We start from the raw sequence: 21,085 nt of genomic DNA, 5'->3' as shown, positions 1-21,085 counted from the left end.
GCTTTTATTTTCCACCTATAAATAAACTCATTTTCTTGGGCTAGTGGAGGAAAGTTTCTCTGTAGTGCTCTTTTCTCTTTGTTACTGTGATGTATTACAAACTATGGCCTCTCTGTACAGTCGCCTCTATGTCTCCCAGAGCTAAGGCAGATTTATAATAGCTTCCTTCCTGTCTCTGACTCTGTGTTGTCTAGAGTTCCAAAGGTCTTTTCTTACAAAGCAGTATTGTTACCTTTAAATGTGTTTGTTGTTGGTGCTTTCTGAAGTCTATCTCTGACACCTCCTTCTCTGGTGTTAGAAGCTTTTGTCTCCCTGGCATCCGCAGTGTTTCATTTTCGATTTACCATCAGCAGGTTTTTTTTCCCCCCCTTTTCTCCCCATGAGGACAGGTGTGGGGAGTAGGAGGGAAAAGAATGGGTCTCTGTCTCTGTTTTTGAGATAGGTGTGGGCTTCACCCCTTCATTTCCATGGCCCATTACTGGTTTCCTATAATCTTTCTGTGCTTGTCTTCAGCTTGGAGCCCATGAGGATGTCTGATTTTTACTGGTAATTGGCGCAGTTGATTGCTTCAGTTCCTGTTCTGTAAAAGATTGTCTTTTTCTGGGAATATTTGTTGATTTCTAATTTGCAGCTTCTAGAACGGTCAGTACTGCCTTTTTTCCTTTTTTCTTTATTACCTATTCCACACCTCTGTCAATCCCACACAAGAACCTGCTGCTGTCTGGTGCTGAGATTACACTAACCCATATTCTGGAGTTCCAAGTTACCAGTTTTATGTAAGGTGATAGCCATGTTCTGTGTATTTTCTTTGTCTGTTTTTTGTGATTAAACAAAACCATGCTGCTGCTGTGCTTTTAGCATTGGAAATCTTAGTAAATCTTAAAGTAAGAATATTGCAGAAAACATAGCTTTTTATTTCTGGCATCACACTATTTTTTTTTTTATTATTTCCAATAGAATGGCAGTACTTGAATGCTAGGATCGGGAACAAAACTGTTTGCTGCAAACTTGTTGGCAATTCTGGCAAAAACAACAACACCAAAACACCAACAAGATAGAAACAAACAAACAAAAAACAAAACTCATAGGCAAAGAGCCTGGATATGTGTGATTAGCTCTGGATGACTTGGGTCTAAAATAAGACTGAAAAAAACTGATTTGTCCTCCCCGTTTTAGGGATCGAGCTAGAAAGTTAAGCTCCTTCTGAAATTATCTTGTTATGTTTCCCTTCGTATTGGGCCTAAAGAATCGAGCATCTTATCCAGAAACTGATCAATGAATAGGTATCATGGGGAATAAAGGCTCAACAGAAAAAGTAATGCATTACAAAAAGGGAAAGATCTAAGGCAAGAGTTGGTTAGCCAACTCTTATGGAGTTGGTGATTAGACAAAAACAGATTATGAAAATCTAAGCTAGCCAAAGTCAATTCCTGAATCTCAAATTTAACAGGAAGAAATATAACTCAAGTAGATAAAAAACCATAAATAGACAATTTTGGGAAAATAAAATGTGGAGAAAGTATTTAGCTATGGTGGCAGCAGGAAACACAGAAGCACCTATCTTCCTCCCCAGTCAAGACAGGTTGCTTACAAAATCTAAGCCTGACTGATGATATTTAGGTTGCTAAAGAGATTTCTATTGTGAATGTAAGGGACAACTTACCTTTAAGCAGTGTGGTCCCTGTAATTCTCAGAGTTTGGAACAGGACCAGCCAAGACCTACTGCTAGCAGTACATTGTAAGGACACTTGGGGGGGGGTGGGTATTGGCTCTTGTTCTCAACTATTGCCTGTCTGCAAATGATTAAGACCACATTTCAAGCTCAATAATCTACTTTGGCATCAGTCTGGATCACTTAGAATTGACCTCCAGTATTTTCTCACTTTTATTCCAAGACCCCAAGAATTTTCCCCATTTTTTAGTGTGCTTATTCTTGCTCTCCAATAACCTGTGAAAGGTCACTGGACTTTTAAGGCTAGTTGAGGGCTGTCGGTACTGCACAGACCACTCTTAGCTCTGAGTCAACTGTGCACTATGTTAAAGAATGGGTAAGGTGGAGGTATACCTTTGTCCATGTCTGGAAAAATTATATTGAATTTTTTCTAGTTATGACAATTCCTAAGGCCTGAATTGGAAATCCTGTTGTGATAATTGAGTGATCCTCAAATTCCATTAATTTTGTGTCAGTCTTGGAATTAGAAAGTGACCAGCTGTCACTGGAAATTAAACACTAAGATGATTTAATGACTAGGCTAACCTACACTTAAAGCTTCATTTACTCATGTCACATGAACCCGAAGAGGTATGTATTTATGTGTGTCAAATATATATGGATATGAATACATATATTTTAAGGACAAGCACAATAAATAGAAAAGACAGAACATTTTGCTTGGCATATTTATATAAGAGAAGAAAAACAATCTGTTAGCTCTGAAACACCTCTGATTCCATTAGACTTGGGCCAAAATGACCCTGCTGACACACTAAGATGTCAAATTTACTCCTCTGGGAGTATGGAACCAAAATCAAGTTTGTCAGAAGACACTTTAAGTTTGCCTTCAACTGTCTCAACTGTTGAGAAACTCAGGAAACACATAGTAACATCTTAAAGATAACCTGATACTTTATGTGTTCTTACATTTTTCTCTCAACCTCGTTGTTGAGCTCTGGAGAGATGGATTAGCATAGTGTACCTGCATTGCCTCTGCCTAGGAAAATAAATAACAGATCAAGTCAACTCTAATACACTCAGAGAATGACAAATCATCTCTGAATGACTGCTTAATTTAATGATCTGGTTTAGGCAGAAAGCAGATGAATGGCAGGGCCAGTCCCTGTCTTGATGCCAAGTGAATGGCAGGACAATCTCACTTTGCAGCTCTCCAGGGTTGCAAGATTGGCTTTCAGGGGCGGAGAGGCGGGGAAAACTGGCCTGAGCTCTCCCAGGGGAATGCAGGAGAGAGCCTCACTCACGGTGCATCAAGTGCTGGCTTTGAGCTCGGCTTGCACAGCAGTAGCATTTACACTGAACGGATTTGAAAGAGACAACCTCACATCCTCAGATGGTCTTTCAGATAACACACCACCGAGGGCCAAACTTCCTTTCATGTAAACTGACATGGAGAAATTTGAAAAGCCTGTATACCATGAAGACATTAGAAGAAAGAGGAGGAAAACAAGTTTTAAAGAAGTCAAGTGCAGCTGAAGCAGAGGAGATGGCTGGAATTATTGAGGGCGCTTGCCTGTGTGAATTTCCACAGTCCTGGGTGACATTAATCTTGAGAAAGGAATTTAAATAGCAGCCTAAGGAGTTCAGCACTGAGATGAGTTTTTAAAATAAAGATTTAAAAAAAAGTTTTGCACAACTGCAAGAAGACAGACGGATGCGCCAAGATTGGCACATTGAGGACAGAAAGCAGACGTATCTTCAAAGAATCTATGGTGCTGGTTGGGAAAGGCACGTTTGTCTATTTTACATCTTTTATTCTCTCTTCCACGCGATATTTGGGATTCTGCAGAACTCTTCTTTTTGGACTATAAAGGAATACTATAAATGTCTTTAGCAAATTCATGAATTCTAAGGAGGGGAAGGGGTAAGAATGAGAAAGATAATAGGAAATTCTGCTTCTTTCATTTAGTATCTTGACACACACAAAAAAGGCACTCCATATGTGCGTGGTTTAAGAATAGTTTTCCACTTTAAACTTGTTCTTACCCTGTCCAACACAGCAGCGTGGAAAAGCACATTGCTTCTATTTGAATAACACAAAGGGATGCTCGACTTAGTACACGGCTCAAAAATCCTATTTACTTCCTCTGGGCCCCATTGTTCCTCACTGCTCCACCCATTCTACGCACTCCCAGAGGACGAACCACCCACTATCCACCACCCCCAGGATGGAGTGACTTCTTCTCTGGAGAGCTACTTCTCTATCAGATATGACTTTAATCTCTTCTTGCCTCTAAGTAGGAAGCTGGCAGGGAGAGTTTGGAAATTGCCGGAACAGAGGATTTTCACTTTGGGATTTTTCCCTTCTTCTCCTTAGGGTATCAAAAGAGAATATTTAATATCTTGCTTGACTGAGAGTCCATCATGATCGGTTACCTGAGATTCCAATCTCAAACTCTTCCTGGCCAAGCTTTCCAAAGTGGCGGATAATGTATGGCCAAAAAGGGAGGGTACAGAGACTCTTCCCCTGTGAGGTGGAGCAGAGTAAGAGCTCAGAGTGCTCCATGGAGGTGTCTAGACAGAGCAGTGAGTAGCAAGGGGAACAACAGGGAGCCAAAATCCTCCACTGATTCATCATTCATTCATTCAGTGAATATTTACTGCGCACATCCTATGTTCCAAACACTGAAGGCAATAGTAACTTCACAAATCAACAAAATCCCTATGTCACAAATCTTGCTTTCTAGTGTGGGAAATAGATGAGAAACATGATAAATTAATGCATCATATAATATTCAATATAGTGATGGATTCTGAGGTGAAAAATACAGTAGGAAAGGAGGATTGGAAGTGTACATGTATGGGTGTGCATGTGTGTGTGGGTTGTTGCACACAATGGGACGATCAGTGAAGGCTTTACTGAGAAGGTAATTTTTTTGAAGAAAGATCAGAAGAAAGTGAGAGAAGGAGCCATAGGATTCCTGAAGCTGGAGGATTCTAAGGAGAAGGAGCAAGTGGAAAATCCCTGGCATGGGATTGTGCCTGACCTATTTGAGGAACGGTGATGAGGCCAGTGTTTGTAGAGAAGAGGAAGCCAGAGGGCCAGTAGTAAGAGATGAGGTTGGAGGGGATGCAGCAAGGGTCACACCATTCAGGGCATAGATAAAGACATTGGTTTTTACTCCAAGAGAGATTAGCTATTGCAAGGTGTTGAATGGATGAATGACCTGATCTTCCATTTTTAGTAGATTATGGTGAGAATAAGCAGAAGGGAGTGAGGGCAGAAGCAGAGAGATGAGTTAAGAGACAAATGCAATAATCCAGCTGAATTTGTCAGGGAAATGAGCAGCAGTTTATAGGCTATTTATGGTCTGTAACATATCCTTTACAAGGTGGGTTCTAACAACCAGCGCCAAAAATTGCCTAATCACTTCATTGTTTACCCAGAATCAGGCTGGCACAGCCAAGCAGGTGGAAACCGTTCCAAGTACAAGTGCATAAAACAGCCAGTTACCCTGCTTTTGGCACAGATATCCCATAACGGATTCTTGTGTTTACGTTGCTGGAGGTTTGTGGTTCCTTTCTATAACCGCTTCAAAAGAGCCACATAGTCTGCATTTCCCTTTTCACTTTCTTACAGAAACAGCAATTGACCTATTATATTTATTTAGGAGCTTTGCCCACTCTAACAATTAATTTAAAGTTTATAGAAAATTAAAGTGCCCTCTCATATGCTGGACTGGATCCTGGAACAGAAAAGGGACATGAATGACAAAAATGGTGAAATCTAGATAAAATCTGTAGTTTAGGCTAGAGTATTGTACCATTGTTAATTACTTAGTTTTAACATACTGTGGTTAATGTGGCAAACATTAAGATGTTAACCTTGGAAGAACTGGAGTGAAGACTAACCTGCGAACTTGAGGTACTATCTTTGCAACTCTTCTGCAGATTTAAAATTATTCCAAAATAAAAAAAATATTTAAAAAAGCCCTCTTAAAGGGAAAAGAAAAACATAAGCATGATAACTTCAAAAGAGCTGTTTTCAGAGAGAAAATGATCCACAGATATATCCTGCACATTTAGTAATTTTTATCCACTGTTAAGAAGTAGGTTGCTATCACCACATATATAGTTAGAAAGTAGTTCTCTTTTTCATGATTTCATTTAGATCAAGCTGTATTTCAACACTTCTCTTGCCTCCTGCATTAAATGTACATGCACTACTTCTACTCCCACGGATCTAGTCTGCTTGTGAAATAGGTATTTTTCAAGAGTGTTTGCCAACCCAAGTCCTTGTCACTTGTTGGCTTCCTTTCTTTTTGCCTTCCTCCAGTCTTCCAGGTCTTCATTTTTGCTGTGGACCACACCTTCATGGAACAAATGCAACTGAATGCAACTGGTCCTTGAAGTATAGCCCATTTTTTTCTTTCCCAAAACCTAAATATAACGTTGTTTTGTTTGCTGTGCTGAAGCTCCAGGGAAAGAAATTTATCATCGTGTTAAAAAAAATCTGATCTTCTCAATGTGTAATTGTTTAGACCAGAAATGATGAATGCAAATGCTTCTAAGAGCCAGGCAAGTAGTGTAAAGGTGTAAGGCAAGCAAGGTAATGAATAACAATCTTCTGCTAAAGCCTACCTGGCCTTTAGATGGTTATTTTGATTTTTCTGGGAAGTTGTATCTTTTTTAGAATATCAGTGGAAGCTTTGAGTCTGTTTCCAAGCAAGGTGCTTTATAAATATTGGCTATTATTTGATCAGGTATGAAGGGAAAATGTGACCTGCTGCAGTTTGAAGTGGTAACCACGTAGGAACAAAAATATATGTTTCCACGTAAGACGGGGAAAAGCTTAATAGGGTTTTAAATGGCTGCAGATCACACAATGATGCTGAGGTCTTTGAGAGTATTTCTTTCTTTTAAAAGAATTTATTTATTTATTTGAGAGAGACAGAGATAGCGAGAGAGAGCAGAGTGGGGAGGAGAGGGAGAAGCAGGCTCCATCCCAGGACCCCAGGATTATGACCTGAGTCCAAGGCAGATGCTTCACTGACTGAGCCACCCAGGTGCCCCTTTGAGAGTATTTTTGAGTCACTAAGGCAGAGCTGCATTTAAATGATCATAGGTAGGAGATGTAACCTTAACCAAAAACGTCTTACACAGGCACCCTCCCGCTTATTGAGCAACAAATTCCTGTGTCATATAATGCGTTAGGCTAAGAAAGCTTTTCTTGGGGTATACTTTCCATTTCTATTGCTATAAATGAACTCTGTGGTGATTAACTGATACTAGTAGGAGCCGACTAATATTATTAATATTCCAGGGATGCTTTAGTGAAATGTTTAAGGTGCAAAGTATTAGATCGGATTACCAACTGGCTTAAGCAGCCAGTATTAGGATCATGTGCACAATCAAAACCATTTGGAAGTGGAACATGCAGTGATGTTCTGGACCTTGACTCTCCTTCATGCCTTGGGTATCCCAGGCACAGGTAGAGAACATCTTTTGGGATCTGCTTGGCAAAACAAGCAGTGCACTTGAAATATTTTCCAAGGGGAGCTGGGACAGCTCACCCAAGAATGCTACTTCAGTATCCTGGTTGTTCCAGCCACGTCATGGGGAAACCTGTATATAGACGAGCCACAGACACCAACCAGGCTGAGGCATGTTCTCCCCCACACAGCAAAACCAGGGACAATGATGAAAAAACTCCCCCACAATGCACTCTAGTCACCTCCTGGCATCTGAAATCCTTGAGAACGAGGACAGCACTAGCATTCCACCCAGCCTGCAATTTCCCCCTCATAGCCTCCTGCTAAAAGCAGATTAAATTGCTAGGATAAATCCACCCTATCCAATTTTAGTCCTTGCTTTAGCATATGCTTTTCTGCGAGGAGAAGGCTATAGTAACAGGATTGAACGCAACTGAACCCAGAACAATAGTCCTTTCTGTGCCAAAAGATAGATATTTTAAATTTGGGAACTGGGGCTATTTAGTTCTTTCCATTTTAAATCAAGAAGTGAGATAAAAAAGAAGCATTCCAAGGTGGAAAGGTTAGTGCTTATTTAAGCAGCCGATGTGGCTTCTGCGTGCGCCACAGTTCTGGGTATTATGGAAATGCATTCCTTCATGATTCTGCATAGCACCTCTGGCTAGGAAAATAGTCAAGCCACTCCGTCACCTCACCCTCGCATATACAAATAGCAACGAGGCTACGCATGGAGGATGGTGAGGGATTCCATCGTGGAGATCAAGTCATACTTATTTACACAGTAGCATGGCAGATATTTGCATTCTCTGCAAGCTCTTATGGCCATTTCACTAATCTCAAATAAAAATATTTTTCAGGTGTATTAAAAAAATCCATTTGAGGAGTTAGTAGTGGCCAAGAGTTTTGGGTGGGACCATCAAAGCTGAGGGCTGAATGTTTATCCCTGGCGATTTCTAAAAAAAAAAAATAGTTGGGTGTTCACTTATCGGAGATGATATAAACTACTCTTACTTGGCTCTAGGGCAAGGAGTGGGAGGCTTTGGCAGTCCCTCCCGCCAACTGAGCCCAGGAGAGATGGACACACTGGGTAAGAGCAGGTTTCATGCAGCCTCTCCTCACCTCCCCCCAGGCAGCAGGTGGGGGCTCCACTGGAGGGTAGTACTTAGGCACGTCCCAGGCCACTGCAGCCATGAACCATTTGAAGTCCTTGCACTTGAGCTGTTTGCGCAGCTCCTTCTGGGCGGAGATGTCCCCGGTGGACAGGTGCCTGTATTCTGGGCGCCGCTGGTAAATATACTCGGCGAATTCATCCATCCAGGTCTCAGCCACCCGCTTCAGGTTCTGTGCAGCAGAAAAGAAGGTCATTTATTGACCAGTGCGCTCAAGGGGTGATTTTAGGTGTGCTAGAATTGAAAAAAGTGCAAGAAATTAGACAACCTCAGACAGTGCTGGTGGGTGACTTATTAACAAATGGGAGTTTTCATAAGATCAAGGGGTGTGATATAGTTTGTCTGAGGCCTTGCACTAACATGCATGGGTTCAGCTGCCAGTTAGATAATTTATCAGAGTCAGTAAAATTTCAGCTTACAATTACACTAACTTTCCCTCCTGTTATTTCATGATTACAAATTCTTTATTTTTCACATAGAACTAAAGGAGCTGAAACTGGAGATAATGAAGTTCTTCGGCATCAAATTGCTTAAACCATTTCAAAGAACAGTTAGGGTCTTGGAAAGAAAGAGGACAAACAAGCTGTTATTCTTCTCTCCCAATTATAGACAACCCAGCATTACTAAATTGAAGACCTTGTGTTCTGATGATATTTTCTATGTACAAGTCTGCTAAGCAGAATTCAGTAATTTACTGCATAATGAAGCATAATGAAGCTAAGGGAAGCACCGAGTAGCCGGTCTTCTCTGCAGATGTTTCCACAGGTGAAGGAAGTAGAAGGAAGGTAGGAAAATAAGCATGCTCTTTAGGGGCGGGAGACTGTGTAGGCTCAGGGTAGGAAGCTCAGCCCTTTCATCAGTTTTGAGACAGAGCAAATAACTTATCCACTTCTGGCCTCAGATTCCTCACCTGAGAAGGTACAGATAATAATACATACATCATGAGAGTGGTTGTAGGATTAAGTGAAGTCACACCCATAAAGTGGTTGGGATAGTACCTGGCACATACTAGGTACTATGGGTATTATTATTATTATTATTAATAATTATTAGAAGAAAGTAATTGGAGGGTTGAACTGAAGGGTTCCCTGGTCTTTAGCTGCAATGAGATGTCCTCTGACATCCCTTAGAGCTCTATCATATTGAGCGCTAATGAGAACAGCTGTGCTATCTAGAGGGTCTGAGTTCTGACCTCCCCAGTTTGTAGCATGGCTTCAGGTGTTGGTGTCCTGTAGGTGTCCCATGGCTCTGGTTCTTGTTTTGTGTTCAAATTTTCTGTATCAAGTGCCCCGTGAACATGCACTCTTTCCAGTTTCTCATTTGTACTTAGAAGATCAGTGAGCAGAATGGCTGGAAACTTTAATAAGATCCTGGCATAAGTCATTGAAGTAAAAACTAGTGATAAGAAAATAATTTTATCTTAAAGATTGTTAAGGCATCCTAATTAAGGCCTGAAACGGTGCCCGGAGGTGTGTTGGGAGTCAGAGTCCCCGAACACCTTAGTCCTAGTAAGATCATACCCTTTGTTTGTTCTGTCCCCCCCACCCCCCCCACCAGTGTCCCTAATGGGCCTCTCTTCCATCCCAGTTTGTTTCAAGATTTTATGTATTCATGAGACACACGCACACAGAGGCAGAGACACAGGCAGAGGGAGAAGTAGGGTCCCAGCGGGGGGCCCCATGCGGGACTCGATCCCAGGATGGGGATCACGCCCTGAGCCAAAGGCAGACCCTCAACCGCTGAGTCTCTTCCCTCCATTTTTGGCTCCATTCACCCCACCCCTACTCTTCCGCTGCTTCCATGGGCTCCTTGGTTACGTTTGGTCACTGGTGGGCATGAGGTAGGGCTCAGTTGATTCAGCAAGGCACACAGGAGAGTCAGTGCTGCAAGGACTACTCTGATCTCTCGGTTGCCTTGCTTTCCTTCCTTTCCAAGACTCCTGACGCGGAAAGTAGAAGGGTTTCTTTGTCGCTGCGCTGCCTCACGTCCCATCTGCATTCCTTGCCCGTGACAATTTCCACTCCTCTGACTCCAGTTTACTACCGCACACCATCAGAGTTAACGTTGTTTTGTAAGATCCTAGCCCTTGCCACAGATTCCAAGTTGCCTGATTTGTTTGGGGGAAAGATAAGGAAACAGACGATGGTTGAAACCTCTGCTCTGTGATGGACCCGTCCTACACACATACCCTACAACATTTACGAGCAAGTCTTCAATGTCATTTCACCATTTACCTTTCAATCTGGTAAATGTTCTGGATGAAATGCTTTGTATTTTTATCTGCCCTTAGGTGGACAATTTTTATGATTAGCAAAAAGATTTAAAGATGGAATGGAAAAAATCAGTCAATAATTTTAAAACTATTTATATTCAAATTAGTTTTTAGGCTGCAGTTCCAACCTTTATCCTAAAATCCAATTATTATATAAAATGGAAATATTTAATTTCTACTACTTTATGCTTCTCTGATAAGTGAAAGTGAATAAAGGCAGAGGAATATAAAAAAACAGAGACAAAGAGGTAAATTACCCAGGAATAATGAGAAAATGACTTTATTAAGTAAAGACATGCCTTAAAAATTCTGATAGCTTTGTCACTGAGCAATCTATTTTGACTTGTGTAAATAAGCACTTTTAGACTGTACATTTCATGAAGTTAGGTATAGATCTGCTTTTTAATTAGAAAACCCAGCACCTTGAATGATTCCAAGCACCTGTGTGTGCTCAACTGGGCATGCTAATTGTTGAATTAAAAGATCTATTATAAAATGAATGTGGACAAATTTATAGTATGTTTATATCCAATAATAAAGGCACTGAAAATAGGAACAATTTTTTAAAAAAGTGCTGGTGCTAAAGGTTAGATATTTGTTGCTTTGGATTTTTAAGAAAGATTTTATTTATTTATTTGAAAGAAAGAGAATGCAGTCAAGGGGAGGAACAGAGGGAGAGGGCAGAGACCAATTCAGGGCTTGATCCCACAACCTCGAGATCATGACCTGAACTGAAACCAAGAGTCGGACACTTAACCAATTGAGCCACCCAGGCACCCCAGTTGCTTTGGATTTTTGAAATAGAAATAGGAATTATTATAAAACTCAAAGGGGAACTGATTAGTTCAGATACATTCCACTGGAAATGACTCAAGATGTCATGATAAATGTTAGCTAGGATAAGCATCCTCAATAGGTAAATGGGGCAGGAGATAGCACGCTGGTAAATTGTCAACCGCTTTAGGGAAGCTAACCAGTAGAGTTAACTGGGGAATCAGCCTGGTAGCTTTTGCGTTATCATGTCCTTTTCAAATTGAAATAAACTTGGTTGCAGGTTAGGTCTGCTGATTTCCCAAACACTCTAAAATAAGCAGCAGGATCATGAGTGTATTCCAGGGATAATATCAAATCATTGATTCCTCTTTTGTAGCTTTCCAGGAGACAGGAAAAGAGAAACAGCATGATAATTGCAAAAACTGTAATAGCTAGTTTCCCTCTAGCAATGAGTGTTACATAAACATTTAAATATAAATACAACATCTTGCCCATTCTCTAATGTTCCCGATGACTCATTAGACATCCTCCATTATAGACGCTCTGTTCTCTGAATTGAATTTCCTACCAGGAGGAAACTTTCGAAGGAGTCAATTATTATAGTCAAGGAATAGTCCTCACTCACAAACAGTGCAGGTGACCGGCCAAATAATGTCATTCTGAAGTCATTATTCTGGAAGTAACAATATACTGTGCTAATTTTCCACTGTAATCATGACTCAGTACTTAGTTTTGGGGAAAATATTGGAATCACAGCTGAGAAATATTACAAGAGGTTGCAAGAGTTTCATTGGCTTTTTACAGATTGTAGAATAAATTCATCTGTCCAGGAAATGAAATACTCATATATGCATTTGAGTACATTGAGGGTTTTTTTTTTTTTTTGAGGTATTTCTATAGGAACATATATACACACATCCAAATACATGGAGGTAATGGGATAGGAGCAAAGCTACATTTCTCGCTTAAACATCCACAGCTGTGTACACATGTACAGGATCATGCAGTTGAGACATCTAATAACATCTCCTCCTGGTGATGGTAACAAAGAGAAAAATAAATCAACCTGAGTGGGCCCATCTCTCCCTAGGATTGATTGAATGAATGTTGGTGAAGATGCTAAAATGTCCAAAAACTACTTATCAAGACAAAAGAAAGAATAAAGAATGGACACTGGAAGATCTGTATGTGTAATCATTTACTCTCAAAGTATCTGAAGTTGGATCTATAAAGGTTGTCCTTTTTTTTTCCTTTTTTAAAATTTAAATTCAATTTGCCAACATATAGTATAACACCCAGTGCTCATCTCATCCCATCAAGTGCCCTCCTTAGTGCCCGTCACCTAGTCACCACAGCCCCTCAACCTGCCTTCCCTATCGCATCCCTTTGCTTGTTTCCCAGAGTTAGGAGTCTCTCATGGTTTGTCTTCCTCTCTAACTTATAAAGGTTTTCTTAAATACACAGAGCCAGGTGTTAAGCTGGGGTTCCTGTCATTTGAGATTTAAATAAGATTGCTTCAACTACAAATTATATATACACCCCCCCTCAAGATCTGTGTGGATTCCCAGGGCTTTGTGTTCACATATTCATCCTTCGCTTTGATTTCCTGTTGGGGGACCTTTCTGGTGGTGTCTTGCCTCGGGCTTGCTCGCTATTCTCACTCATTGAGGGGGGCGCTCATGGGTTCCTCCTCACCTCTCACTCTCGCCGCAGGTAGATCACTAAGGTGTGGTGGTTGGCAGAGCCTCAGATGGCAAAGCACGGCAGATGATGTAAGGTGGAATATAGAACTTCTTTCACAGTCTTTGGCTGCTGTAGAGTCCTTGGCTAAAATTTCTTCTTCCTGTCTTTTGACCCCTTTCCATGCTGCGGTCCTCAAAATTTCCCCTTATGTCTCCTTGGTAGGACTGCACCAGAATGTCATCATTTCTTCTCTCTTTTCACACAAAATAATTCAGCATTCTCACTGTCCCTGCTTATCCTGGCCAAACCCTGAGGCCTACCCTCCAGAGCCAAAATGTCCTTTCCAGGTGTTTTACCAGGCAAAGGTTCCCCTAAAAGAAATTCAACCGCTGGCTCTTGAGTTATGCCCCACCGACCATTTTGTTGCAGAAGGGTGGCTCACTGTCCAAGACATCCTCCAAACAGTCCCTAACAGTCCTCTTGTATTTTATTCTCCTATACAGGACCTCTGCTTATGGAATCTGCTCTGTTCATTGCCACTTAAAAAAATACAGCTGTTCCCTGGCTTTGTCCATATGGTTTCTCCTGCTTCAATGCACTTCTCCTTATTTGTCTGATCTCGCCCATTCAGAAACTCTCTTCTTATTCCTCCCAAATGCAGATGCCAGTAAATAGGATGTGGGGCACATGGTTAAATTTGAATTTCAAGTAAAGAACAAATAATTTAAAAATATAAGTGTGATTACTAGTTGTAAAATGCTTGGATTATTAACATTTAATGTGTTGAATTGAATTGAACTGAATTCAATTCAATTAAACAAGGAAGCCACCAGATTGAGGTGGCCTACCTATGCAAACTGAAATCAAAGCCAATAAATATCTCAAGGTTATGAAGTCAAAACACTAGGCCCAACCGATCACAAATAGACTAGATTCTAAGCTATAGCCAATCAAATAATTTCTTTTCTTTGCTTTTGTATTTTTCTCTATAAGTCTTTCTGTTTAACCACTTCCAGTGTGATAGTATCCAATTCAAATAGACTTTTGCTCAAATAAACCCTTAAAAAATTTTAATATGCCTCAGTTTATCCTTAAACACGGGACATAGTTATACTAAAAAAGTGATTTGTCTGAAATTCAAATTTAATTAGGTGTCCTGTATTTTTATTTGCCAAATCTGGCAACCTTAGTACAACACACACACACACACAAACACACACACGCGTATATATATATATATATATATATATATATATATATATACATATACACACATATATGCATGTAATATGTGTTCCATGAATTTTTTTTTCAATTCATTAAGTTACTGTATATTCAGAATCTGGCATGTCTTGATGCTATTGCTAACACATAGTGAATATTTTGCTTCTGTGGAAATTATTCCAGAGAAGTTTCAGGCTCTCTGGAGAGAAGCCTGCTATAACACACAGTTGATCTAAATATGCTTCCCAATCCCACTGTGTTTCTGTTTCTAACAGGTGGGATCCCGCTGGCCCTCTATCTGTGAAGCAAGCAGGGAAGCAGCCACATCATTTAAGATAACAGCAGTGCTAATTGGAAGCTAGAGGTGAGGGCTCAGCATGGCTGGAGTGGACAATTTAGTGTTTACTGTTAACCTTAATCTGAAAATAAGTAGCTGAAGGCCTTCTGTCTCTGCACATACGGGATGGGTTCCAGCCAGGCTCTGAGCCTGGACAGGGAGACTGGGGGAGAGGCCCCAAGCGCACCCAAAGTGAATCTAGGAGGTTTTCACCTGTTGGTTTTTCATCCAGTGTGGAAGTTGTGTAGCGGTTTGATAAGAATAGCTACTGGAGCTGAAGAATACATTCATTTTTTGGTGTAGAGAGCAAATGAAGATTTCTCTAGTTCTCTATTTTTTAAAAGCTGCAGATCTTCCTAATTCTTGAATGGTAAATGAAATAAAAACTGTCATTCTGAGCACCTTCTATGTACAAGACATTGACAGCATCATCTCTTTTTATGTCAACCTCAGTGGTTTCTTGTGTGTTACCATACTCTCCTCTGTTCGACCCAAACTCCTATTTTTCTGTGTTGCCCAAATATTTATGAACATACTTAACACATTCAGCCTTATATTAGAGGTCTTTAGAATTCAAGTCTTGTTTTCTTTGCACCATCTGACGCTAAATCTTTCCTTAATTCTAACACTCATCAGGTGTTTGAATTGATATTTTACCAGGGCCATTAAATCACATTCTAGCTTAGTTTATAAGAACAGATTTCCAGCTCTGACTGATCATCTTTATTGTGCAACATGAAGAAAAGAGATAGCTCCATTGTACCTGCTGATTCATGACACCACAGAAATCTCTCCACTAATTATTTCTTTTTGCCAGCGACGTTTTAGACCACGCTATTTAATTATCCTAAAAATACAATCCCTATTCAGTTTCTCAGCATACTATTTGACAGTTGATCATCTGGCCACGTGGCTGTCCCATACATGCGTACTGTCAGGGCTACCTCATCTCCATGGTATGCTTCCAGTTCTTTGTGTAGGGTGCAGTCCTTACATGTGCACTGGGTGACCCCAATCCACACGCTGTGCTCATGTCCATATTCAGCTATTGTATTATGATGGTTTTATAATAGATTTCTATTTCTTCAGCTCTCTTTCTTTTTTTGGTGCTTTCCTCCCCAGAAACTGCTGGTAGCTTGTAAAGCCAATCTAACACAGAAACAGCTTCTTATTTGTCCCAGTCACTCCTCCAGCAAGCATTGCATCACTATCCTGGGACTTTAAAAATTCTGATGGTGATATAAATGCATTTCTTTTCTCCTCTTTGATGCTTAAGAGTACTTTAGTAACTCCAGAGTCCCACCCCAAAGCCCTCTTATCATTGATAAAGTGATAATGTCATCATGGATACAGCTCAAAAGAGAATCTCTTTAAGAGAGCCTCAACCTCACTACAATTATTCAGCCTAGCACTGCTTTTTCTCTGATCTAAAGACTTCTTTGAAGTCAGTGGGAATCCTTCAGCATAAGGAGAGGATGGCTAATTCGGTACTAAAAAGAGGCTTCTCTGACGGGCAGTTTCCTCTCTCTTCTTCCCGAAGGCTGTGTGAGCTGTTTGTAAGCAGTTACCTGCTCTTAGCTTTTTGGTATAATTTAACTATATCTCTATTCTCTTTTTTGGCAGGATATTTTAGATATTCATGGCAGTGTTTCTGATAACATTTAATGTGGCCTTTAGATATAGGACAAAGAACAACTCCCAAAATTATTTACCTACATATATTACTAAAAAAATGCATATAAGCCTCATTTTAAAAACAGCTTTATTGAGGAAGGGTTGATATACAATAAACTGCTGATGGTTAAAGTGTTCAATTTGGCACATTTTGATATATGTATACTTTGGTAAAACCACCATCATAATCAAGATAATGCACATATCCATCACCTCCAAAATGTTTCCATATGCCTCTTTGAAATCAAATCCCTCTCTCCATTTCCTTTCTTAGGCACCTCTATTATCATTCTCAAGCAACTACTGATTTTCTTTCAAAAATTTATTAAGAACTAATCTTTTTTAGAGTAGTTCTAGGGCCACAGCATAATTAAGGGGTAGGCACAGAGATTTCCCATTTCCTCCCTGCCCCTACAAATGCATAGCTTCTATCCCATTATCAGCATCTCCCACCCAGGTGGTTCATTTGTTACAATTGATGAACCTACACTGACATGCCATTACCCAAAGTACATAGTCTACACTAGGGCTCACTCTTGGTGTTGTACACTCATCTACTTCTTGTCACCATAATTTAGTTTGTATTTTCTAGAATTTTATATTTACTTATTTGTATTTTCTAGAATTTTAAATAAATAGAATCATAAAGTATGTGTTTTTTGTCTGGCTTTTAATTTTATTTATTTATTTATATTTTTAAAAAGATTTTATTTATTTATTAATGAGAGACATACAGAGAGAGAGAGAGGTAGAGACACAGGCAGAGGGAGAAGCAGGCTCCATGTAGGGAGCCTGACGTGGGACTCAATCCCAGGTCTACAGCATCAGGCCCTGGGCTGAAGGTGGCACTAAACCACTGAGCCATCCCAGCCGCCCTTTGTCTAGCTTTCTTAAACTAAGCATATTATTAAGTTCATCCATGTAGTTGCATGCATTTTTAAAATTATATTGCAATACGAAGATATTCATTTTTCCATTTACCTACTGATGGGCATTTGGGTTTTTCCAGTTTTGGGTTATTACAAATAAAGCTGCTATGAATTGTGTTTGTATGGACATTTGCTTTAATTTCTACTGGGTAAATATTTTGAAGGAATGTCTAGGTCATATGCTAAGTAGTCTTACTTTTAATGAATCTGCTAAACTATTTTCCAAAGTGGTTATTCCGTTTTACATTCCCATTAGCATTGTATGAGCATTCCAGTTAAATCATAACTTCAACACTCAATATGGTCAGTCTTTTTATTTTTGCCATTATAAAAATGTGGTTTTAATTTACATTTCCTTAATGCCTAATAATGTGAAGCATCTTTTCATGCACTTATTTACCATCTGTATATCTTTTTTGCCCATTTAAAAAATTGGGTTGTTAATTATCTTATTATTAAATTCTGAGAATTCTTTATATATTCTGGATACCAATCTTTTGTTAGAAATGTGATAAAAAATTTATTTAAGCTAAAAAAAAATTACCCATTCCTTTCACTTCTCATCCCTTACCTCTGGCAATCATCTATCTGTTCTCTGTATCTATGAGCTTTTTTTTTTTTTAATTCCACATATAAAAGAGATCACATGGATACATCTTTATCTGACTTATTTCACTTAGCATAATGCCCTTGAGGTCCATGTATGCTGTTGCAAATGGCAAGACTTCATTCTTTTTTTTTACAGCTGAATGATATTTCATTGTATGTTTATACCACAATTTCTTTATCCATTCGTCCATCAATGGATACTTAAACTACTTCCATATCTTGCTATTATAACTAATGCTGAAATCAAAATAGGCTATATATATCTTTTTAATGTAATACTTTCATTTTCTTCTCTCCGCAGAAACTTTGCAGACCAGAAGAAGGCAGTGTGATATATTTAAAGTGCTGAAAGAAAAAAAGCTTCCAGCCAAGAATACTTTACTCAGCAAAAGTATTCTGAATTGAAGGAGAGATAAGGAGTTATAGACAAGTAAAAGCAAAAGAAGTTTATCTCCACTAAAATGGCCTTAAAGAAATCTTAAAGAGACTTCTTTATGCTGAAAAGAAAGGGCAATCTTTAGTGACAAGAACACATTTGAAAGAATAAATGTCACTAGTAAGGTAAATATATAGTAAAAGTAGTGGCTTACTCACTTATAAAGCTAGAGAATTACTCACCTATAAAGGTTAAAAAACAAAAGTGGTAAAGATAACTATGATTATAATAATTAGTTAAGGGATACACAAGATAAAAAAGATGTAAAATGTGACACTAAAAACATAAAGTATGGTGGGGGAGAATAAAAATGTGAGCTTTAGAATGGGATCAAACTTAAGTGTTATCAACTTAAAATAGACTGTTATAAGTTGTTGAATGTAAGCCTCATGGTAACCACAAAACAAAACCTATAGTAAGTATACAAAAGGTAAAAAGAAAGGAATACAATCATACTACCAAAGAAAGTAATAAAACCACAAAGGAAGACATCAGGAAAAGAAGAAAGGAACACAGAGGAAATAAAAAACAGCCAAAAAACAATTAACAAAATGGTAGTAAGTATGTATCTATCAATAACTACTTTAAATGTAAATGGACTAAATTCTTCAGTCAAAAAACAGAGTGGAGGAATGGAGGAAAAAAAACTAGACCCATCTATATGCTGCCTACAAGATACTGACTTTAGGCATAGGACATATACAGACTGAAAGTGAAGGGATGTAAAAAGGTATCCCATGGAAATGAAAACCAAAAGGAAGCTGGAATAGCTATACTTACATCAGACAAAAGATATTTTGTCCTATTATAATAACTGTAATAAGAGACAAAGAAGGGGTTATATAATGATTAAGGGGTCAGTCCAATAAGAGACCATAACATTTATAAATATTTATGCATCCAATACAAGATATTTATATATCAAAATATATAAAGTAAATATTAATAGACCTAAAGGGAGAAATAGATAGCAATGTAATAATAGTAGGTGACTTTAATCCTCCACTTATATTAACAGATGGATAACTCAGATGGAAAATTAAGAAGGAAATATCAGCCTTAAATGACATCTTAGATAGATTTACTAGAAATTTACAGAATATTTCATACAAAAGTAGCAAAATACACATTTTCTAGTGTACATGGGACATCTTCTCAGATCATATGTTAAGCCACAAAACAAGTCTTAATAAATTTAGAAGATTGAAATCATATCAAGCACATTCTCTGACCACAGTTGTATTATAAAACTAAAAATTAATTATATAAAGACAACTGGAAAATTTGCAAGTATTTGTAGATTAAACAACATGTTACCGAACAAGTGGATCAAAGAAGTCAAAAGAGAAATGAAAAAAATCTTGAGACAAAGTCAGAAATGTAACATACCAAAATTTATGGAATGCAGCAAAATCAGTTCTAAAAGGTAAGTTAATAGCAATAAATGCCTTCCTCAAGAAACAAGAAAAGTCTCAAATAAACAAACAACCTCACTCTACACCCCAATGAACTAGAAAAAGAAGAACAAACAAAGTCCAAAATTAGCAGAAGAAAGCAAATAGTAAAATCTTGAGCAAAATAAATGAAATAGAAACTAAAAAGGTAGCAGAAAGATAATGAAACTAAGAGCTGTTTCTCTGAAAAGATAAATGAAATTGACAAACCTTTATCTAGACACACCAAAAGAAAAAAGAGGACTCAAATAAATAAAATCAGAAATAAAGAGTAGTTACAACTAATACTACATAAATACAAGTGATTGTAAGAGACTATTATGAGAAATTGTATGCCAACAAACTGGACAATCTAGAAGGAATGGATAGGTAGATACAACCTACCCAGATTGAATCATGATGAAATAGAAAATCTCCCTGCATGGAGCCTGCTTCTCCCACTGCTTGTGTCTCTGCATCTCTCTCTGTGTGTCTTTCATGAATAAAAAAAAAAAAAAAAACTCCCAAAAAAGTATAGGATCAGACAGCTTCATTGGTAAATTCTAATCAAAGAAGAATTAATACCAATCCTCAAACACTTCCAAAAAATAGAAGAGAAAGAAACTCTTCCAAACTCATTTTACAAGGCCAGTATAAGCCTGTGTCAAAACCAGACAAGGATGCTACAAGGATGCCAATATTTCTCATGAATAAAGATGCAAAAATCCTCAACAAAATAAGCAAACCAAATTCAGCAATACATTCAAACAATCATATGCCATGATTAAGTGGAATTTATTCCAGGGATGCAAGGATGGTTCAACAGCCACAAATTGGTCAATGTGATATACCACATTAACAAAATGAAAGCTAAGATCATATAATTATATGATCATCTGAATAGATGCAGAAAAGGCATTTGAGAAAATGCAATATTCATGATAAAAACTCTCAACAAAATAGGTATAGAAGAAATGTACCTCAACATAATAAAGGCCATATATAACAAATCCATAGCTAACATCATAGTCAGTGGTAAAAAACTGAAAGATTTTCTTCTAAGATCAGAAACAAGACAAGGATGCCCACTCTCACCACTTTTAGGTGACACAGTATCAGAAATACTAGCCAGAACAATTAGGCAAGAAAAATAAATCAAATTGGAAAGGAAGAAGTAAAATTGTTGCTATTTGCAGATGACATGATATTATATATAGACAACTATAAAGACTTCATCAAAAAAGTATTATAAACAATAAATGATTGGATTGTTTGTTTCTTTGCTGTTGAGTTTAATAAGTTATATAACAATAAATGAATTCAGTGAGGCTTCAGGTTACAAAATCAATACACAAAAATCTGTTTCATTCCTATAACAGCA

The 21,085-nt window shown here is 38.4% G+C and overlaps 1 protein-coding gene across 1 annotated transcript in view; it reads right to left on the bottom strand.

Annotated features, from left to right (window-relative positions):
- Positions 1-21,085, bottom strand: part of GALNTL6 (polypeptide N-acetylgalactosaminyltransferase like 6) — a 1,159,236-nt gene that overhangs the window by 56,842 nt on the left and 1,081,309 nt on the right. The window contains exon 10 of the mRNA XM_072795983.1: positions 8,284-8,505. Within this exon, the coding sequence (XP_072652084.1) occupies positions 8,284-8,505 (222 nt within the window). The remainder of the gene's footprint in view (positions 1-8,283; positions 8,506-21,085) is intronic.

The sequence above is a fragment of the Canis lupus genome, chromosome 24, assembly GCF_048164855.1.
Source record: "Canis lupus baileyi chromosome 24, mCanLup2.hap1, whole genome shotgun sequence".
Classification (NCBI taxonomy): domain Eukaryota; kingdom Metazoa; phylum Chordata; class Mammalia; order Carnivora; family Canidae; genus Canis; species Canis lupus.
The sequence above is the reverse complement of the archived record's forward strand: the minus strand, read 5'-3'. Positions and strand labels throughout refer to the sequence as shown.